Source organism: Muntiacus reevesi, chromosome 1 (assembly GCF_963930625.1).
Source record: "Muntiacus reevesi chromosome 1, mMunRee1.1, whole genome shotgun sequence".
Lineage (NCBI taxonomy): Eukaryota > Metazoa > Chordata > Mammalia > Artiodactyla > Cervidae > Muntiacus > Muntiacus reevesi.
This window is the reverse complement of record NC_089249.1, coordinates 260,655,537-260,677,962: the sequence shown is the minus strand read 5'-3', so window position 1 is coordinate 260,677,962 and position 22,426 is coordinate 260,655,537. Positions and strand designations below refer to the sequence as shown.

The 22,426-nt window shown below is 36.4% G+C and overlaps 1 protein-coding gene across 2 annotated transcripts in view; it reads left to right on the top strand.

Moving 5' to 3' along the window:
• Positions 1-22,426, top strand: part of EDIL3 (EGF like repeats and discoidin domains 3) — a 450,361-nt gene that overhangs the window by 142,304 nt on the left and 285,631 nt on the right. The window contains exon 3 of one of the 2 annotated variants that reach the window (XM_065919096.1): positions 13,023-13,052. The exons of the other annotated variant lie outside the window; for it this stretch is intronic. Within the exon in view, the coding sequence (XP_065775168.1) occupies positions 13,023-13,052 (30 nt within the window). The remainder of the gene's footprint in view (positions 1-13,022; positions 13,053-22,426) is intronic. 2 annotated transcript variants of the gene reach the window in all.

Genomic DNA, 22,426 nt, shown 5'->3' with positions numbered 1-22,426 from the left:
TTTGCAAATTTTCCTTTTTATAAGGTACTTTTAGCATTGCTTGCAAGCCAGTCTATTCTTTCTTGACAGTCACCTCATGATTTCCTCCTTTCTCTCTTTTCTGCTCAAGCTTGACCTCTTATGGGAAGGAAATATGATTAGCTGTCCCCAGCATTCTAGCTATTTGTCTGTAAGATGGGGCTGGAGGAAGGAGGGAAGCGAAGTGAAGTGGAAGTCACTCAATTGTGTCTGACTCTTTGGGACCCCATGAACTATACAATCCATGGAATTCTCCAGGCCAGAATACTCGAGTGGGTAGCCTTTCCTTTCTACAGGGGATCTTCCCAAACCACCCGGGGATTGAACCCAGGTCTCCCACATTGCTGGTGGATTCTTTACCAGCTGAGCCACAAGGGAAGCGCAAGAATACTGGGGTGGGTAGCCTATCCCTTCTCCAGCGAATCTTCCTGACCCAGGAATTGAACCAGGTTCAATTTACAGGTTCAATGTCTCCTGCATTGCAGGTGGCTTCTTTACCAGCTGAGCTATCAGGGAAGCCCAGAAGGAAGGAGGGAATGGAAGTTAATTCTTTCAGCAGTCTAAGGAAGTCAGGTAATAATGCCATTGCATTTTGTGCTAGTTAGATCTCACCTGGACATCAGTTCTTGTTGCTGTAAGATATTTTTGTTGCTACATTTTGAAGGACTTTGACACATGAACTTATCAAGAAATAGTTAACAAAAAAGGATGGCAATGTTGTATGTTATGATTATGAAATTAAATGGAGATGTTTGTCTCAGTTAAGAGAATTATATAGTTGTCTTCAAATATTTGAATGGCTGGTACGTCAAAGACAGACCCATTATTCCTTTGTTTTCCAGAGGCTATTTTTGGGAGAGTGATGTGGCATGTTTCTTTGTGAGTTTAGAGTTCCCTGCCACTAGAAGTTTTGAAGCAACCTTGAGAATTTTGTTGGCAAGTTAGACTAATTGATCTTTAATTTTGGTTTGGATTTAAACTTTTATTTATGTGAAGTTCTTTACATCCTGTTATCTCAACAGGCTGTTTCCTAGACTGTTTCTTGATGGTTTGGAAAAGTAGAAGTTACTAGTGTGCATTCACAACTTGAAAATTACCTCAAAGATAACAGGAATGGGGCTTGGGCTTCCCCTGAATACCTGTATCTTTATTCATTTTCATTGTCTCAAAGTTAGACCTGTCCACTTTTTTATCAGTTGAGTTCCTTAAAGACATTCCAATTAAGGAAAAATTCAGCCCAGGGAGCCAAGTTTTGAAGACAGGGAAATTACATTGTCAATGTCATTTGATTAACACATAAATGTGGATACACTGACTATTTTCTTTTAAAGAAGGTCCTAACGAGTCTGAAGAGAAAACATTTAATTTTAGCTTCTATTTTAACAGGCAAGAAAAAAATTCTCTATAGCAGTCATTAACTCACTGCTGAGTAAGTCAGTGGCACATTAGATTAATCGAGTTCTGTATAGGCAAGCAGAGACTGTACTTTATCTCTTCTAGTTAGTGTCCTTGGGATGAGTTCAAACTACATGAAAAAAATAATTCCCCTTGACCAAAGAGAAACAGGTAGATCCACCAGAGATAGCTTAGCTCTTTTTAAGTTACACCGTCCACTGTTTTTTTCCCTTCATCTTCTGAGTTTCAAAGATATTTTAATTAAGCCAGATGTGTGGATCTGTATTTTGGGAGCCTGTCATTTCAAAGCCATCATAAAATTTCTGAATTCCTCTTTACGAGTAGTGAAAAAGGAATGATATTTTACTAAAAAAGCTTCTCAAATTTCATTAATGGTATAAATGTCATGTTTGACATAACTAATGTAAATACTTGCCTGTGTACACACACACACACACACACATATGTGCCAATATTTTGTAATAAGGTAATTTTCTGTTTTCAGTAACCATTAAGTTTACTAAACATTGAAGTTTTATATTATTTAGTGTAAGGATATTATATTCAGTATATAGCCCTATATATCCGAATTGAGGTGATGGTGATGGTCAGGGAAATTTGCTCTTCCACAGCTTCACTTGCTTAAGCCCAGAGCTCAAGGCATTTCTTTGCCTATGTTTTGTGCTATCTGGGCATAGATCACTGCAACTTTTACTTGATCTCCATTAAAAGTAACTCAAATGCAAGGGAGTAACTTTCATCGGAAGAAGTTACAAATACAAATACAAATATAATATTGTCTAGTATTTTTAAGAAGCATGTTACTAAAGATAGGCTGACAGCATAAAAGAGGCTCCTTTAAAAACCTTATTTACAAGAAGTTAATCATATATATTGTGGTTAAGCTGATGGGCTCTTATTTATTTAGTGAAATTATTTGCTCATTTATTTTGCTCAGAAAGCTGAATGTTGAAGAATTGATGCTTTTGAACTGTGGTGTTAGAGAAGACTCTTAAGAGTCCCGTGGACTGCAGGGAGATCCAACCAGTCCATCCTAAAGGAGATCCGTGTTGAGTGTTCATTGGAAGGACTGACGGTGAAGCTGAAACTCCAATACTTTGACCACCTGATGGCCAAAGTCAGTCAGTTCTTTGTCTGACTCATTTGAAAAGACCCTGATGCTGGGAAAGATTGAAGTTGGGAGGAGAAGGGGATAACAGAGGATGAGGTGGTTGGATGGCATCACCGACTCAATGGATATGAGTTTGGGTAAATTCCAGGAGTTGGTGATGGACAGGGAGGCCTGGCGTGCTACAGCCCATGGGGTCACAAAGGGTCAGACACGACTGAGCAACTGAACTGAACGGAACTGATTTTTGTTTTATGGTTCTACCACCATTCAGATGGAGTCTGATCATTCACTGAAATAGTATTTCTAAGAGAAAAACCGTAAATCCATCCAAATGCCATTCACTAGTGCTGTGTGTGTGTGTTTAGTTGCTCAGTCGTGTCTGGCTCTCTACAGCCCCTGGACGATAGCCTGCCAGGCTCCTCTGTCCATGGAATTTTCCAGGCCAGAATACTGGAGAGAGTTACCTTTCCGACCCAGGGATTGAACTCGTGTCGCTTGTATCTCCTACCTTGAAAGGCAGATTCTTTATCACTTGCGCCACCTCAGAAGTCCCTTATTCAGTGGAGACTCAGTTAAATCATGATATATCCATAAAATAAAATACTACTGTCCATATTCATTTCATAGAAAAGATTGTGTGATATATTAATGAAAGCAAGTTAAAGAATATAATATTATTACATAATCCTCTTTTTACTTTTATGATATAAATATTTAATCATAATTACAAGAGCTGACTCATTTGAAAAGACCCTGATGCTGGGAAAGATTGAGGGCAGGAGGAGAAGGGGACGACAGAGGATGAGATGGTTGGATGGCATCACCAACTCAATGGACATGAGTTTGGGTAGGCTCTGGGAGTTGGTGATGGACAGGGAGGCCCGGCGTACTGTGGTTCATGGGGTCGCAAAGAGTCAGACATGACTGAGCAACTGAACTGAACTAACATATATTTATATATATATAATCTGATATTCCATTATTTTTACTTTAAAGTGCAGTTTATGTTGTTTTTAGTTGATAATTTAGATAATTTAATAAATGCATTTCTATCTTATAATGCAAATCTTAACCCATTATAACAATTCTTTTTTTTTTTTTTTTTTTGCCAACCCCTTAATCACAAAATCTCTTCTGACATTAACATTTTATGTGCAACGGCTCTGTGGTTTCCTTAAGTGGATGTTTCTGTGAAATTTGTCCCAGTCTTGCTGACTTATACATTACTTTTTTGGTTCTTTTGGTTTTAATAGATTTACTTTTTAGATTAGCTCATTTGTCCAGAATTATAGGAGTGAATTGAGGTTGAATTGACCGGTTGCCCATACATAAATAAAGCAGAAATCCATAGAACATGAGTCTGGTGATATTAGCTTACTTCTGTCAGTTGCTGTGAAACAGAACAATATAGATGCTGTAACCATCTGAAATTCACATATGATAAGCAAGTGACCTCACCTGCATGACTTTCCTGTCACATTTTTTTTCCCACTTATTTTTATTAGTTGGAGGCTAAATACTTGACAATATTGTAGTGGTTTTTTCCGTACATTGACATGAATCAGCCATGCATTTACATGTGATCCCCATCCTGAACCCCCCTCCCACCTCCCTCCCCATCCCATCCCTCTGGCTCCTCCCAGTGCACCAGCCCCGAGCACTTGTCTCATGCATCCAACCTGGACTGGCGATCTGTTTCACACTTGATAATATACATGGTTTGATGCTGTTCTCTCAGATCATCCCACCCTCGCCTTCTCCCATGGAGTCCAAAAGTCTGTTCTATACATCTGTGTCTCTTTTTCTGTCTTGCATATAGGGTTATCGTTACCATCTTTCTGAATTCCATATATATGCGTTAGTATACTGTATTAGTGTTTATCTTTCTGGCTTACTTCACTCTGTATAATGGGCTTCAGTTGTATCCATCTCATTAGAATTGATTCAAATGTCACATTAAATAACATTCTTCTTTCCAGGCCTATTCCCCCCTCTCCTGTATTAAATTTTCAAACAATTATAAATTAATTTTATTGGAAGTTAATAAATGTGATCAATCATTTATATTAATTCCAGGTCTGCTTTATCCTTCACAAGTTTCTTCTATTGGTTCATGAATTTTCTTAGGCTACCGTAGGTTTAATTTCCGATTTGCTTTTTACATGACTCCCAGTCACTAACTGGACTTCATTTTCTCATCACTAAAACTGGATAGCTTTCCAGAAATATTTGCTTAGTAGTAATTATATGCACTGTACAAAATTAAAACATAACTGCCCCCCTCGAAAGAAGGATCATGGAAAATGCCCAGCTCAGGACCAAAACTGAAAAATACTATTGCCATTTTGATTAGAACTGGCTTTAGGTTATAGTTTAAAAGCTAGTGGGAACTTTAAAGAGGCAACTAAGTCTGAAAACTGAAATAAATACTAAAGAATTGAGGGTAGTAAGATTTGCATTCAGTCTATAGTGAGATGAATTCAAATATGAGGGAGGGCACATTGAAAAAACAAAGGATATTTGAGGACAATTGTATAGATACATGAAATATTGAATTATAGATTTTTATAATGTCAAATAACCTAGCTTAAAGATCTTTTTAGTGATTCCTTTAAGTAGCATAATATGTCCTAATTATGTCCCCAAAGTCTCTTTAATACTACCTGGGATATGAATATAGTCTACTTACTTCCTGCTACCCAGTACTCTGGGAATACTTTGGAAATTACAAGTTGTTTTTTTACTCAGTAGGAAAAACATGAAACCAAAGCTTTCATTCATTCTTTATTATTTTCCCCATTTGTACCTCCTTCTAAACTGAGAAATCACAAATGCATTGCTAATTGCTGTTAAGATGATTTTCTCTATATAAGTAGCTTATAAAACTCACGTGAGCTCTATTACTAGTTAACTTTAGAGAGTGAATTTGGTGTTTCTGTTTTAATGAATCTATTAAATTAATAAGCTGTAGTTCGGTGCTTTTTAATTTAAAATCACAGATTTGTATTTCCATGAGATGATCAAATGGTTATTAGAGCATTGTATTTTCAATTTTTATTCTTTTTTTCTCCTGCCCCAAGAAAGAAAGTCTGATTTATATGACTATATTTAATGATACAGTTATTACATATAATTACGTATAACTTTGGGGCTTCCCAGGTGGAGCTAATAGTGAAGAACCTGCCTGCCAATGCAGGAGACGGTAAGAGGCGCTGGTTGGATCCCTAGGTCAGGAAATCCTTTGGAGGAGGGCATGGCAACTCACTCCAGCATTCTTGCTTGGAGAATCCCCATGGACAGAGGAGCCTGACGGGCTACAGTCCATTGGGTCACAAAGATTTGGACTTACATTAAGTGAATGAGCACACACACATGCATGTATAACTTTATCTAACCAAAATATAGATGACATTTAAGGCGTTGTCTTTGGTAAGTGTACTAAGGTTACATAATGAAGTAGCTAAATTTTATTGAGTAACACAGAAGACCAAATTAAGTATTTATTCATAATTTCTTTCTTTCTTTTGACAAATATTTGACCCTTGCTGTGTTATAGGTACTAATCTAAAAACTGTAGTCATAAGAGTGAGAAAAGAGACACATCCTCGCCCTCATGAAGCTCCTAGTCTAATGGTAGAGACTAGTAAACATGTAACCACATGTGTAGATAATTATATTTTATGTATTGCACATTATTAACTGTGTTCAAATAAATGCCATCCTCCAAATCTAGCACAAGAAGCAAATTTCATGTAGAAGACTGATAGAATAGAGAAAACTTTGTAATTCTCTAAACATTTTCTATGCAGTGTCTACTGCTGTTCACTGTGGCCCAATTATTCTGCAGTTCTCAGGGTGGGGAATTGACCACAGAGTATGCTGTCTGAAGTCTCTGGCCAGGAGAGATTAACACTTCTCTTCATACTTTAACAAAGAAGGAGTTGGTACTAACAGCTTTTAAGTTCTGAGGCACGTCCTCATTGGGCCATTGGCCAAAAACAAGCAAATCAACAAACAATAAAACAAAGATTTTATAAACCAAAACCTCCCTCTAAGTATGCCTCTGAATACTTCCAGAGGCAGCTCCACAACTTACTTAAATGACTGAATTCACAAATTTTAAATGGTAGTTTACTCTACTTTGCCTTAGTAATCACACCCACACACACATACACACACACATTTATAGCATTTAACATCTGGGCAGGCATGAATAATCTTGCATACATAACATCATTGTTATTTTTGCACCACTGCAATTGAATAAAAACATTCTAAGATGTAGTGAAAGTACAAAAATACATATTTCTTGTTGCTTTGCTCATGGAAATAGTGGATTGCATAGATAATTCTATATTTGCAAAGCATGTTCGGTGCATAATTAACTAGTTTTATAGTATAGCAGACAAAATGATCCATCCATAAATCAATATGAACTGAGTAACATGTCATTGTAAAATAAATTATCATTGCTAAGAAGTGTATTTTATGTATTTCATAATGAGCTTTTCCAATTTGATGGTGAGCCGTGCTGTGTATATAATTGTTTTAAATGGGTAGAATTTCCATGTTTTGAAAGTGTACTTAAAACACCCGAGGATAAGACAAAACAACAGCAACCAAAAAAAAAAAAAAACAACAACAACAACAAAAGCAGGAGATATAAGAATTGTTGAGACCACAAAGAAATTAGAGCCTGTCCAATGAAGAAGTGTGTGTGTTTTAATAGCACATGTATATGAGGTCAATACATGGCTCAGTGGGTAGTTATTGTCCTTGACAGTTAAGCCTATGAGCAAAGGAGAAAGGGAAGGAGAAGGAAAGAAGGAAGGGAAGAAAAAACTGTAGAATGCATTCTTCTTTGATCAAGCACCAGCTCAGTTCATGAACATGTTCACTGCCAGACTACACTGAAAAGTTTGTGACCAACTTTGAAATTAGAGAAATAGATTCATTGTATCAAACTGTGGTGGTAAACTCCATGGAAAAATAAAAATTTGTGGAAAGCCCACCTGTCCTCTGAAGTACAGTCCTGAACTGTATATAATCTCAGTCTTATCTCCCTCAGTTCAGTTCAGTTCAGTTGCTCAGTCATATCCGACTCTTTGAGACCCCATGAACTGCAGCACGCCAGGCCTCCCTGTCCATCACCAACTCCCGAAGTTTACTCAAAGTCATGTCCATTGAGTTGATGATGCCATCCAACCGTCTCATCCTCTGTCGTCCCCTTTTCCTCCCGCCTTCAATCTTTCCCAGCATCAGGGTCTTTTCAAATGGGTCAGCTCTTTGAATCAGGTGGCCAAAATATTGGAGTCTCAGCTTCAAACATCAGTCCTTCCAATGAATATTCAGGACTGATCTCCTTTAGGAAGGACTGGTTGGATCTCCTTGCAGTCTGAGGGACTCTGGAGTCTTCTCCAACACTACAGTTCAAAAGCATCAATTCTTTGGTGCTCAGCTTTCTTTACAGTCCAACTTTCACATCCATGAATGACTACTGGAAAAATCATAGCCTTGACTAGACAGAGCTTTGTTGCCTCCTTCAGAAACAATTAATTTCTTAGGCATTCAAATGTATTTTGAATGGGAACAGCAAAACTATGTACCATTGCAGTAGAGTGCTATTACTCACAAGTACAAGAAAGCTCAACTAAAACTAGATAAACAATAAAGTGCTAGTATTGTTCCTCAGAGCTAGAAGTCTAGAGTGAGATCAAGGTATGATTCAATGGCTCAATAATATCATCAGTAATCTGATTTCCTTTTGTTTATCTACTTAGTCTTTTGAGAATTGGCTTCTTTCTAAAGCCAGCTTCCACCTTGGCTGCAAGATGTCTGTCAACTTGCTCCTGGGGTCATAGACTTGCTTGTCTGTATCTAAAGAGGTGAAAGAGAGAGGGTTATTAGCAGACACTTTCTCAGAAGGAAGTAAATTCCAAGAACTTCTTCTTGCCCAAACACAAATCTGTCCTCACCTATTACTGTCCCCAAAAGGATCATATACTTACCTAGACCAATAACTGTGGGTAGGAAGAGGGAAAATACTTTGTTCTGAGATACAGACTTTCTTTCTAAATTTGAAGAGCGAGTCATCACCCCCAAAGCACTGGTAGTGAGAAAGCCAAATAAACTTGAACATATTACAAGAGAAAGTATTGAAAGCTGCTGAACAACCACAGTGTACACTGAAGAGGGTTTTCTACAAGCCTGCTAATTTACTTCTGCACTTCCAACAGCTGAACTCATTGCTCTGTAGCAAACTTTATGGGTAGAGCCATAATTCTCAAACAGAGTGTTCATAACAGGCACGTGATGAGCTTTTTAAAAAATGCCAAAACCTGGGCTACTAGCCAGAATTCAAATCCAAACACCCAAATGTCAGATCCTCTAGGGCATTTTAACAAAACCTCAGGCGATTCTGTTATGGGCAATGAGAGGACCACACTGCGGTCAGTTCAGTTCAGTTCAGTCGCTCAGTTGTGTCTGAATCTGCAACCCCATGGACTGCAGCATGCCAGGCCTCCCTGTCCATCACCAAATCCCGGAGTTATCTCAAACTCATGTCCATTGAGTCGGTGATGCCATCCAACCATCTAATCCCCTGTCATCCCCTTCTCCTCCTGCCTTCAATCTTTCCCAGCATCAGGGTCTTTTCAATTGAGTCAGTTCTTCACATCAGTTGGCCAAAGCATTGGTGTTTCAGTTTCATCAGTCCTTACAATTCAGGACTGATGTCCTTTAGGGTGAATTGGTTGGATCTCCTTGCAGTCCAAGGGACTCTCAAGGGTCTTCTCCAACACCACAGTTCAAAAGCATCAAATCTTCAGTGCTCAGCTTTCTTTATATCCCAACTCTCACATCCATACATGACCACTGGAAAAACCAAAACTTTGACTAGATGGACCTTTGTTGGTAAAGTAATGTCTCTGCTTTTTAATATGCTGTCTAGGTTGGTCATAACTTTTCTTCCAAGGAGCAAGTGTCTTTTAATTTCATGGCTGCAATCACCATCTGCTGTGATTTTGGAGCCCAGAAAATAAAGTCAGTCACTGTTTCCACTGCTTGTCCATCTATTTGCAATGAAGCAATGGGACCAGATGCCATTATCTTAGTTTTCTGAATGTTGAATTTTAAGCCAATTTTTTCACTGTCCTCTTTCACTTTCATCAAGAGGCTCTTTAGTTCTTCTTTGCTTTCTGCCATAAGGGTGGTGTTATCTGCATATCTGAGGTTATTGATATTTCTCCCGGCAACCTTGATCCCAGCTTGTGCTTCATCCAGCCCAGCACTTCACATGCTGTACTCTGCATATAAGTTAAATAAGCAGGGTGACAATATAGAGCCTTGACGTACTCCTTTTCCTATTTGGAACCAGTCTCTTGTTCCAAGTCCACTTCTAACTGTTGCTTCCTGACCTATATACAGCTTCTCAGGAGGCAGGTCAGGTGATCTGGTATTCCCATCTCTTTAAGAATTTTCCAGAGTTTGTTGTGGTCCACACACTGGGTTAGCTTCTCTATATTAAATATATACATTTACTCTATGTTTTCCTACTATTACCATAATTTCAGTACATCCATCTACATTGTGACCAGGGAGAACTAATACAGAGTTTTTAATTTTTACTTTTCTTGGTGCATGTGTTTTTAATTTCCAGGATTAGAAGACCTTGCATGTGACAAAAACATGTGTGTTTGTGTATATTTGATTTGCTGATTCATGAATTCCAAGAAGCAAATAGAAAAAGTAAGGACTCATTGGATAACATGACATTACTTCTGTGATCCTTAATTTCACTTAAATGTCACTAAATAGACCACTAATGTCCATTTAGAGTTTTGGTTGTACTCCTGGGGCTCTTGCTGCCACCTGTTTATAGTTCACGGTGCTTTGTTTGGTAAGGAGTTAGTCTACAAAGCCATCTTTGCCAGCGATAACTGAAATAGTGAATTAATACCAATCCTAACCCATATGTGACTTTGTGAGTATATAGGTTGTTTTAATAATATGCATATTGGTTAATAGTATGAATATAGTTAGCAGTATGAATATAGTTACATCTGCACGTTATGAGAAACCACGACTATGGAGATGTTTTGTGGAAATACAATTGCATGCAGACTTGTGTACCTGCTGATTCTAGCATTGTTCATTTGTTACAAACCTTCTTTCAGGTATTATAGTCTCAAGTGTAGGTTAGTGCTCTGCTTGCCCCAGAGGCTTTGCTTTTAAGACTAATTGCTCTTACTTCTGTAAGTTTAGAATTGTCTTTACTTCTGTACTTGCTTGTTCTTTCCTAAAATTTCTTGCTTCTCCTTATATAATGAAGAAGTAAAATCTTAGTACTTCTGATCTCCTTTCTTAGGCATTACAGGCTTAGGATGTTTTGTTTAACCACCTAGGCAGACTCTAAGCTGTCTTTGCCTGTCCCTGGATTATAAGGGACTTGAAAAAGTTTCTAAGACAGCACTTCATTTCTTAAAGATATTTCTCTTGCAGCCCTTATATCCAGTTTTTGTTTTTTCCCTTAGGCTAAGACCAAGGAATGTTATCATGGTTATAACCAATCCTTATTTCTTGATTCCTTCTCCTGTTTACTTTTCTATTTTAGTGGATAGCACTTTGTGAGAAAGTAAGGCACAGTGGAAAAAGTGGTTTTCAAATTCAAATTGAAATTGACCTTAGACAAATTGTTCTGTCTCTAGGAACCTCTGTCTCTTCATCTATCAAATAAGAGTATATTTCATCTCCTTGTTTCTTTTATAAATTCAGTTCACACATACAATGACCTGCTACAAACTTGTTTTGGTTGTTGTTCCTTTTGAATCTCCAGACTTTTACTAACAATGACCCATAAAAGTCAACACTTCTTTAAGCCCCTGTGGTATTTTCCTAAAAGGGAATTCCTGGAAGCTACTGAAGGTTTTCCTCTTTGAACATGTTGTGATGTATTTGGGACATGATAACACAGCAAAGAGCTTTTAAAAATTTATGTTCTCTACACCAAGCGTGCCAAGTGTGTTCGCACTCTTGATTTTTCTTTTTCTTTTCTTTTTTTTTTTTTTTGGTGCCAAGGAGACAAGCCAAACAGTGTGAGAGGAAAATACTGTCAGGACACAAAGTAAGCTTGTCTAATGTGTACCCTGTGCAGATGTAACCCTAACGGGAAAGAGTGGAGAACTCTGCCTAGTTACACAGTGGTGCCTTGATGAATGAATCACCTGGGAACAAAGGTCTTTTATAAGCAATTCAGCTGAGTACATTTTTATTTTAAAACTTCATAAATCCAATGAAGTAGTATTGGCTAGAGTAATATAATTCGGCAGTAGTATTCTGATTAAGCTGCACTTGTGCACAGAGCAGAAATATCTTCTCACAGAGCATGTCTGTTAGTGTAAAGGTGAAACGTGAATTCTAGGCAAAATCGTGAAGCTGTTTCACTCTTACACTCTGGTAGCTCCATCCCCCACAAACACAGTGGATTATTCCCCTTGGAGTCGTGCTGTTCTCAAAAATGTCTCCCTTTTAAAAAGCAAATCAAAATGATTAGCAATTTATATAGCTCCAATATAATCATAACATTATAATGATATTATCTAGTCCTATCTCAATTCTGGCTCCAAATTACTGCCATTGAAAGAGACTCTGGCTTAATTGGTTTGAAATGGGGCCCAGAGTTTGGCCTTCTTGTGTAGATGTGGAGTTATGAACCACTGCTTTAGCAGAAAGTTGTTTTCACAATGTGATCTCTCCTTTTGTAATATCCACGCTTATCCGTGTATGAGCGGTAGAACACTTGTGTCAGAATCACTTGGGATCAACCTTTAAATTGCAGGGTCCTGTGGTTTCACCACAGAACCACCACTAGTGAATCTTGAAGTGTGTGATACACGTGAGTTAGTGTATTTGTGTGTGAATGTGATGGGGCAAGAGAAAGATTGAATCTCTCTGTTTAATCAACACTGAGTGGTTCTAACTTACTCTAAGGTTTAATAATTCCTTTTTTTATTATAATTTCTACCTCATGAAGCAAAAGTTTTGACAATCAACAGTACCTCTTAATTCCTCTTTGCTAATAGAAAATTTCCATGAAGTGGTGATGGTTGAGGTATTCATATGTAACATATAATTTATACTTTAAACAATATTATTTATAATATAATTTGCACTCAGACTAAAAAAAAAAATCAACCTTGTTGGCAAAAGGACAGAAAACTCAAATTTAAACAACTGAGTGGTCTTTTCTAATGATTATTTTAAAGTATGGGAGTACTTAATTTAAAATGTGCATCCATTTATTAATTATCTAATGACAACTTTTTAATGTATACACAAAATTTCAAGTCAGACTTTTAGTTATTATTTAGAAATGTGAAATATATTCAATCTCAATTTCTCTCTCTTTCTCCCCTTCTCTCTCCCTCTCACCTCACTCCCACATCTCTTTTTTCCCCCTCCTTTTCTCTTTCTCTATCAGCATCAGATGAAGAAGAGCCAACTTCAGCAGGTAACATTTCTATGCTATAAAAATTATTCCTATTTAAGACCTTTAATAGAGATGTATTTGTTCAGGATTCAACTAGAAACCTGGCACTGTTTAATATACTTTATTTCTTGAATCCATTATGCTGTCCCAGACTAAATGACATTGTTATGAGTTTAAAGTAAAAAGAGAAAATAACTAAAAATGAACTGTCACAGAGGAAATCATAACACAGAACACATCAGTATGAAAGAATAAGGAAAATTGGAATATTAAAACATTGAGAAATGTGCCAATAAGTAATAAAATGGGGAGAAAAACTGAAATGATAAAATGCAGAAAAATGATAAAATGAGGAGACTGAAAGGAAAAATAGGAAAGTGGTAAGACATACTTTCAGAAATATGACTTGCCATGATAGAATATTGCATTATCACATATCTGACTGATACTGAACATGATATTCATATAAGTTTAAGGATAAAAATCATGTTGTTGCCTCAAATACTCACTTTAAGAAAATAATTTCTGTAGTTATAACTTAATGATACCAAAACTTGGCATCATGATTTTGCTCCTCATTTGTCTGATCAGCATTTATCAAGTAAAGGCTGAGATCTGAACTAAAATCAGTGAGGAATGCCAATGGTATGTTTACAAGAAGAAAGTCAGCACCACAGCCAATATAGTTAGCAAGTAATAAAAGGTCAGGGCTAGCAGACAGCAACATCAGGAAAAACAGATGAAGTCTTAAGGTGGAGGGGTCAGAGGTTGGTTGGAAGAGAAAGACCAGACCTTTGCACCAGAGTCTGTCTTAGGCAGTTTAAGGGAGTTAGGCCTGAGAGATATGAGCAAGAAATGGTTACTGAAACTAATGGACAAAAATGGGACTTGACTTTATAAAAAATGTGAAATGTAGCCCTGTTATTTGGAGCTTGGATACAAGATAGGGTCTTTTCACTTCAGAGACCTAACATTTCAGTTGGTGGGAGACTTCTTGATTTCTACCTTCTTCTAAAACTGGATAGGGATTTTTACCTGTAAAAGTAGTTCAGAAGGTCAAAATTCAATGAAAGAAAGTAAAATAGACATCTTACAAATATCTTTGGTAAACTTCTAAAGTACCATTTTGCATTATGCTCATTATCACTGTCTTGAAATGGGATCACAGAATAAGGTAAATTCTCAATTAATGTTTCATTTTCATAATATTGCTATATAGTTTGTAACCTGATTTGGAAAAGAGCTCTAATTTTCTCCTACTCTAGTCAGTATTATATAGCCTATTTTTAGGAGCAACCCAATCATATGACTCAGTAGCAGACTTATGTGTTGTTACGAGTTTCCACTGCCTGGTTTCTGACTTTTTTGCCCTAACTTGAGGCTTTAGTGTTGACAGGCTTGCTCAAAGACTATTTCTCAGGCTCAGTTGAATTTTTTCTTTCTGTGAGTACCAGTCCGTGTGAGTCCATGCTTTCTAATCCAGTCTCATTCCTCTAGTATTCTTATACCCCGTTCCTTGTTATGTTGCCTACCAAGCAATTTTGGTGACTTTGCAAAAGAATTATTATTTTTGCATGATGAAGATTAATTGTAACTTAATGTAAATAATATTTAAAATATAAATATTTCTTGGTATAATTTTCTTGTTTTAAATTAATTCAATACTTTCTCTGCTTATTAAGAAATTCTTTTGTAAATGCAACTGAATACTTCCCCCGCCCAAATATTTAACTTGAGAGTGATCTGAACAGCATAGACTTTAAATTATGCTTTAAAAATATTTTTTTCAGATATGACCAGAATTTTTGTGTGATTTTAGCATAGACAATTAGAATAGAGCAAATGTATTCTTAAGTAATATCTTAAATAATTTCACATGCATATTACATTAAGATTTGCATTTAATAAAACAGACATTGCTTTTACATTAAACTGCCACTGGGAACCAAATGTTATTCCTTTAATTTTATCAAAATATATAATAAAAATATAATTGTGTAGTTCTGTTAAAACTTTTGATGAAGTATTATGAGGTTTGTAAAGGTCTGATTACATAGAGACTATGAATAATTGTGGAAAGTGGATTGTGATTGTTTAGTCCTTTGTTGCTACTACTTACCCCTAATTTTTTCAATAATTTTATATTTAAATATTTATTATTCTATTCATATGTATATTTTATCAAAATATGTCTTTAAAAATATTATGCATAATATATTTAATAGATTATTGATATTCTCTGTTTTTGCTTTCATCTCCTGCCACCAACAGTTTATCTAGAATGATCTTTTCTAGATTCAGACTTCCTTAATTTATCCTTTGTGATCTTTCTTTGTCTTTCTTTCCTGTTATTTCTTCATTCTATTTAAATTATCAGTGAAATCCAGTCATTTGTTTGACCCAGTAATTATACCTATATTAAACTTTTATATGTCCCCATATGATATCTTTATCAGTTTCACATTCTTCCTTCAGATTCACAGTATAATTGGACAGTGACTTTTAAAAATACATACTTTAGTTTCTTTAAATTAAATAATTCAGATATTTCTAGTAGGAGATCTGCTACTCCTCAAAGTTCAACAGTAGAAGAAATAATAAAGTAAATGGAGGTGTTTATTACTGCCAGGGCATCATAGGTTCCTGATCACTAGATGTTAAAATACGAATTATAAGTTAAAATTATTATTTTAAAAATATGTATATGGTTTATCTAAATATACAGGTGCCTAGTGGACTGTGACTGAATGATACTGTTTATTAAATATTTGCAAAGTAGAGATTTATGTAATAAATATAAGTTATTATTACCCCCAAAGTACATAGAACTGATTAATTATAATTCAATAATCATGACAAGTTATCATTGTCCAGAATATATTTTACAGAAATAATAGATTTCTGTCTTGACTAACAGATAGTATAAAAAAATAGAGACATTATAACTCTGAGCAAATTAATGAGGTATTTGAGAATGTGTTACTTGTGTTGTAATTCTACACAATGATCTGGGCTTTTTTCTTTACAATAGAGCTTATTTTGTTTGCCTTATAGTTAGTATTATTATGACTGCCAGCACTGAAACAGACAACTGATCCCTCCACTCTCTTCCCATATAATTCTATTTACAATATTTTTTTGCATCACTGTTTCTTTAGTCTTTTTTCAAATATGCCTAATTTCTCTTATTTGAACCTCTAAGTTGTCATGCAAAAAGCAAGTGCCTAGTAACAGCTTTTTTGTGTGTGTTGAGTTATAGAGGGGATGCAAAAAAAAAAAATGTCACATCTGCATTACTCCTCATGGGGCTGTATCCCCATATTGAATACGGAGCATCCATTTGTTCATTATTTTTATCTCCAAATGTTCTGATGGGATGCATTAGCCCAGAGCAACATATTTGTAGCATCTGAGTTACTAGGGCAGTTTCACCTAACACCTGTTTCTGTAACTACCAGAAGTTTCTTTTTATTTATCTTAGTCGAATCTTATGTTCAGGTATTTAAACATCTTATCATTGAGTATAAAAACACAAATGAACTATACAAGAAATTCTGTCAAACTAGGTTATATCCCAAGATCTAATTATAAACTAATGAGATTCATATTTTGGAGCAACCATAACAGATACTGTACCTCCAAATGACTCATATTAAGAGGTGATATATGTACTCCAATTATATTGCTGTTCCTCAAATAATTTTGGTAACTCTCTCAAAATTTTCTTCAGCTATTGCAATATCAGTTATTCACTTTTAGTGTCAGAACTGTGTTGCTCTATTCACCACATAGTGGTCTGAAAAATAGGCCTTCAAAACAAAGATGTGCAAATATTAAGAGTGTTTGTGTGTGTATGTAAGTGTAAAATACAGATCAGTTTATAACTTTAATAACACCCTTTAATAAAGTTAAGTCAGTGGATGCTTCTCCCATGTTGCACAAATCCAAATTTCATAATGAGAGACTTGATAAATTGATTACACTAATGCTTTTGTCTGTGTCTTTTAAGAAATTAAGACATTTACGTTAGAAAATTAACTGCTACAAATGAACTAATCTATATAAATGTAATTTGTTAACTATAAGGTCTATCAAATTCAGCTTGTTGTCATATAAATGTCTTTATTTCTCTTTGTTTTGACTTAGAAACTATTATTTTACCTCTCTAGAAATACCATTTATTCATCAAATTAATTCTTGTTGTTCAGTCATACACTCATGTCTAACTCTTTGCAACCCCATGGATGACAGCACACCAGGGTTCCCTGTCCTTCATCTCCCAGAGCTTGCTCAAACTCAATCCATTGAGTCGGTGATGCCATCCGGCCAACTCGTCCTCTGTCATCCCCTTCTCCTCCTGCTTTGAATCTTTCTCAGCATCAGGGTCTTCTCTAATGAGTCAGCACTTCATTTAAGGTGGCCACAGTATTGAAGCTTGAGCCTCAGCATCAGTCTTTCCAATGAATATTCAGGACTGATCTCCTTTAGGATTGACTGTTTTGATCTCCTTGCAGTCCAAGGGACTCTCAAGAATCTTTTCCAACACAACAGTTCCAAAACCTCAATTCTTTGATGCTCAGCCTTGTTTATGGTCCAGATCTTACATCCATACAAGACTACAGAAAAAACCATGGCTTTGACTATGCAGACCTTTGTGGGTAAAGTAATGTCTCTGCTTTTTAATATGCTGTTAGGTTTGTCATAGCTTTTCTTCCTGGGAGCTAATGTATTTTAATTTCATAGCTGCATTTACAATCTGCAATGATTTTGAAGACCCAAAATATAAAGTCTGTCATTGTTTCCCTGGTTTCCCCATCTATTTACCATGAAGTGATGGAACCAGAGAATTGATGCTTCTGTACTGTGGTGTTGAAGAAGACTCTTGAGAGTCCCTTGGACTGCAAGGAGATCCTTGCATCCTAAAGGAGATAAGTCCTGGGTGTTCATTGGAAGGATTGATGTTGAAGCTGAAACTCCAATACTTTGGCCACCTGATGCGATGAACTGACTCATTTGAAAAGACCCTGATGCTGGGAAAGATTTGAAGGCAGGAGAAGGGGATGACAGAGGATGAGTTGGTTGGATGGCATCACCGACTCAATGGACATGAGTTTTAGTAAACTCCAGGATTTGGTGACGGACAGGGAGGCCTGGCATGCTGCAGTCCATGGGGTCGCAAAGAGTCAGACATGACTGATCGACTGGACTGAACTGAACTGAACTGATGGGACCGGATGCCATGATTTTTTTTGTTGTTTTGAATGTTGTTTTAAGCCCGCTTTTTCACTCTCCTCTTTTACCTTCATCAAGAGGCTCTTTATTTTTTTTTTCTTTCTGCCATAAGGGTGGTGTTATCTGCATATCTGGGTTATTGATATTTCTCCCAGCAATCTTGATTCCAGTTTGTGCTTTATCCAGCCTGACATTTTGCATAATGTACTCTGCATGTAAGTTAAACAAGCAGGGTTACAATATACAGCCTTGGCGTATTTCTTTCCCAATTTTGAACCAGTCCATTGTTCCATGTCTGGTTGTAACTGTTACTTCTTAACCTGCATACAGGTTTATCAGGAGGCAGGTACGGTGACCTGGTTTTCCCATCTCTAAGAATTTTCCAGTTTGTTGTGATCAACAAAGTCAAAGGCTTTAACATCATCAGTGAAACATAAGTAGATGTTTATTTTTTTTTTCTGGAATTGTCTTGCTCTTTTAAAGAGCTGACAGATATTGGCAGTTTTATTTCTCGTTCCTCTGCCTTTTCTAAATCCAGGTTGGACATCTTGAAGTTTCTGTTCATGTACTGTTATAGCCTAGCTTGGAGAATATTGCGCATTTCTTTGCTAGCGTGTGAAATGAGTGCAATTGTGTGGTAGTATGAACATTTTTTGGTGTTGCCCTTCTTTGGAATTGGAATGAAAACTGACCTTTTCCAGTCCTGTGGTCACTGCTGAGTTTTCCACATTTTGCTGGCATATCGAATGCAGCATTTAACAGCATCCTCTTTTAGGATTTGAAATAGCTCAACTGGAATTTCATCACATCCAGTAGCATCTAGTGATGCTGCTTAAGGCCCACTTGACTTTGCACTCCAAGATGTCTGGCTTTAGGTGAATGATCACATCATCATGTTTATCTGTGTCACTAAGATTTTTTTGTATAGTTCTTCTGTGTATTCTTACTACCTCTTCTCAATAATTAATTAAATCATTATAAAAATTAAGGCTGGAAATGGAAAATATTACTGATTGGGATCAATGAGTCAGAAAATGACACAGTTGAGATCTTGTAGCTGTATGAAAACTCAGTTGCTAAAATTAATCAAACTGCCAGTTAGTTTTTATTCATAACAACTCAAAAGCAAAACTTGATTTTTTCTTCTTTTTTAATTCTTCTATTGCCTAAGGGAACATTTTTAATTGTTTTAATTGTCATATGTCAGTTTTTTAGTATCAAAGAAAAAGACTGAGTTTTGAATATATAAAATAACTATTTATACTGAATTAGCTCATATAATAAAAATATTAGAAGAAAATGGAATTTTCAGATGAATGTAAAAGGAAAATCTTTTTAGCTATCAGCTTTATTAAAATACTACATTGTAAATGCCATATTGTTCTTCATATATTTATAAAGTTAAAATTTTCATCATTTACTTAAATGTACATCTGTATTTGTGGCCTATTAACATCTGATTCCAAATGGTAGAGATTATTTCCTGGATACAATAGTTTATAATAGACTTCTTGTGACCTTTCTGATGCCCATCAGAGGTGGAGGCAGTGATAATTCAGCACACCAGAGCTTCATCATTGTTTCTAGTTCCTTCTAAATCTTTTAATATGTTTAATCTTTAAATGATCATTTTGGCCACTGAGGAAGTGCAGTGCTGCATGCTCAGATGTTTAGCCATGACCAATTCTTTGTGACCCCAAGGACTGTAGCCATCCAGGCTCATCTGTCCTTGAGATTCTCCAGGCAAAAACTGGAGAGGGTTGGCATTTCCTCCTCCAGGGGATCTTCCCAGTCCAGGGATCGAACCGTGTCTCCTGGATCTCCTGCATTGGCAGGAAAATTCCTTACCACTGAGCCACCTTAGCTGTAATAAAGATTTAATATAGTTTTATATTCAGTTCAGTTCAGTTCAGTCACTCAGTCGTGTCTAACTCTTTGCGACCCCATGAACCACAGCACACCAGGCCTCCCTGCCTGTCACCAACTCCCGGAGTCCACCCAAACTCATGTCCATTGAGTCGGTGATGCCATCCAACCATCTCATCCTCTGTTGTCCCCTTCTCCTCCTGCCCTCATTCTTTCCCAGCATCAGGGTCTTTTCAAATGATTCAGCTCTCTGCATCAAGTGGCCAAAGTATTGGAGTTTCAGCTTCAACATCAGTCCCTCCAATGAACACCCAAGACTGATCTCCTTTAGGATGGACTGGTTGGATCTCCTTGTAGTCCAAGGGATTCTCAAGAGTCTTCTCCAACACCACAGTTCAAAGGCATCAGTTCTTTGGCGCTCAGCTTTCTTTATAGTCCAGTTCTCACATCCATACATACATGACCACTGGAAAAACCATAGCCTTGACTAGACGGACCTTTTTTGACAAAGTAATGTCTCTGCTTTTTAATATGCTGTCTAGGTTGGTCATAACTTCCCTTCCAAGGAGTAAGTGTCTTTTAATTTCATATCTGCAGTCACCATCCTCAGTAATTTTGGAGTCCAGAAAAATAAAGTCAGCCACTGTTTGCACATCTATTTGCCATGAAGTGATGGGACTGCATGCCATGATCTTAGTTCTCTGAATGTTGAGCTTTAAGCAAACTTTTTCAGTCTCCTCTTTCACTTTCATCAAGAGGCTCTTTAGTTCTTCTTCACTTTCTGTCATAAGGGTGGTGTCATCTGCATATCTGAGGTTATTGATATTAAATGTATATTCATAGTTTTGTAAACAAGCTTTATATACATATAGTTTAAAACAAATACACACACACACATATATATGTATACATGAAAGTGAAAATGAAATTTGCTCAGTCGTGTCTCTTTGCAACCCCATGGACTATACAATCCATGGAATTCTCTAGGCCAGAGTACTGGAGTGGGTAGCCTTTCCCTTCTGGTGATCTTCCCAACCGAAGGATCAAACCCAAGTCTCCTGCATTGCAAATGGATTTTTTTAATATCCATATATATGTGTGTGTGTGTGTGTGTGTGTGTGTGTGTGTGTGTGAAGCTAACCACAGGACACAGTGATTAGGTAGTTTTCTCTAACTTTTGAAATGCTCAATTTTAGTCTAACAAAAGCATTACTTTTACTTCTGTTTATGGTGGACTTTCTGATTTTCTTAATTGTGCTGCAGATTGTTCTAGATCTCCTTTCTGTTTTCTTGTAGCATTTAATTCTCCATGGCAGACTATGCTCAATTATTCTACAATTTATGCATTTAAAAGGAGTCATATCTTCCCATATTATTCTCTAATGAACAAGAGTTGCTTTTTAATTTTGATCTTAGCACTGTATTTCCTTGGAGGTCTACAGTAAAGTTTCACATCCTCATTTTTGTTTCACTTTACGTTTGTTACACATTTTCTCCTTATTTATACAGGCATACCTGTTTTCCCTCTAGTGCATAAAGGAAACTTACTAATTATTTTATCAAGTATATCCTTTGTTCACAAGTACATACTAAGTAGGCTTATGGGCTTTCCTGGTGACTCAGACTGTAAAGAATCTGCCTGTAATGCAGGAGACCCAAGTCCATTCCCTGGGTCAATAAGATCCCCTGGAGCAGTCAATGGCTTAAATATTAAAAACTAAAATTTTTTTTGCTGCAATCTTTAAAGAATAGCAAGAAGTCATTATTTGCAGATTCTCAGTGGAATAGGAAAGAAGTAATTGCTTCTAAAAATTTAGCTCTGGTCAATTCACTAAGACAGTGGTGAAAAGACCAAATAGTGCTCGCTTCTCTTTTTAATTAAAGAAAGGGTTTTTTTTTAAATAAAAACTTGATAGTGGTGTTAAGTTGTGAGAAAAATAGTTATTTAAATTTCTATTATATGTAGATAGTATTTATCTTATTTTATACTTGATATTTTATTAAGGTAAACAAAAATAGTAATAAAGATATATCAGTGGAAAGGAAAAGTGTATCAGTCAGTGCTCTCTGGAGAAGCAGAATCAAAAGGATATATAATATATATAAGTATATAAAATAGATTTATATTAAGGAATTGGCCCCTGTGATTGTGGGGCTGTCAAGTTTGCAATCTATAATGTGGGCCAACTGAAGACTCTACAGGATTTTTGTTTGTCTTGAGGAAAAGCTTTTCTTCACAGAGAAATCTGTTTTTGTGTTAAGGCCTTGAAATAATTGGTTGAGCCCATTCATATTAA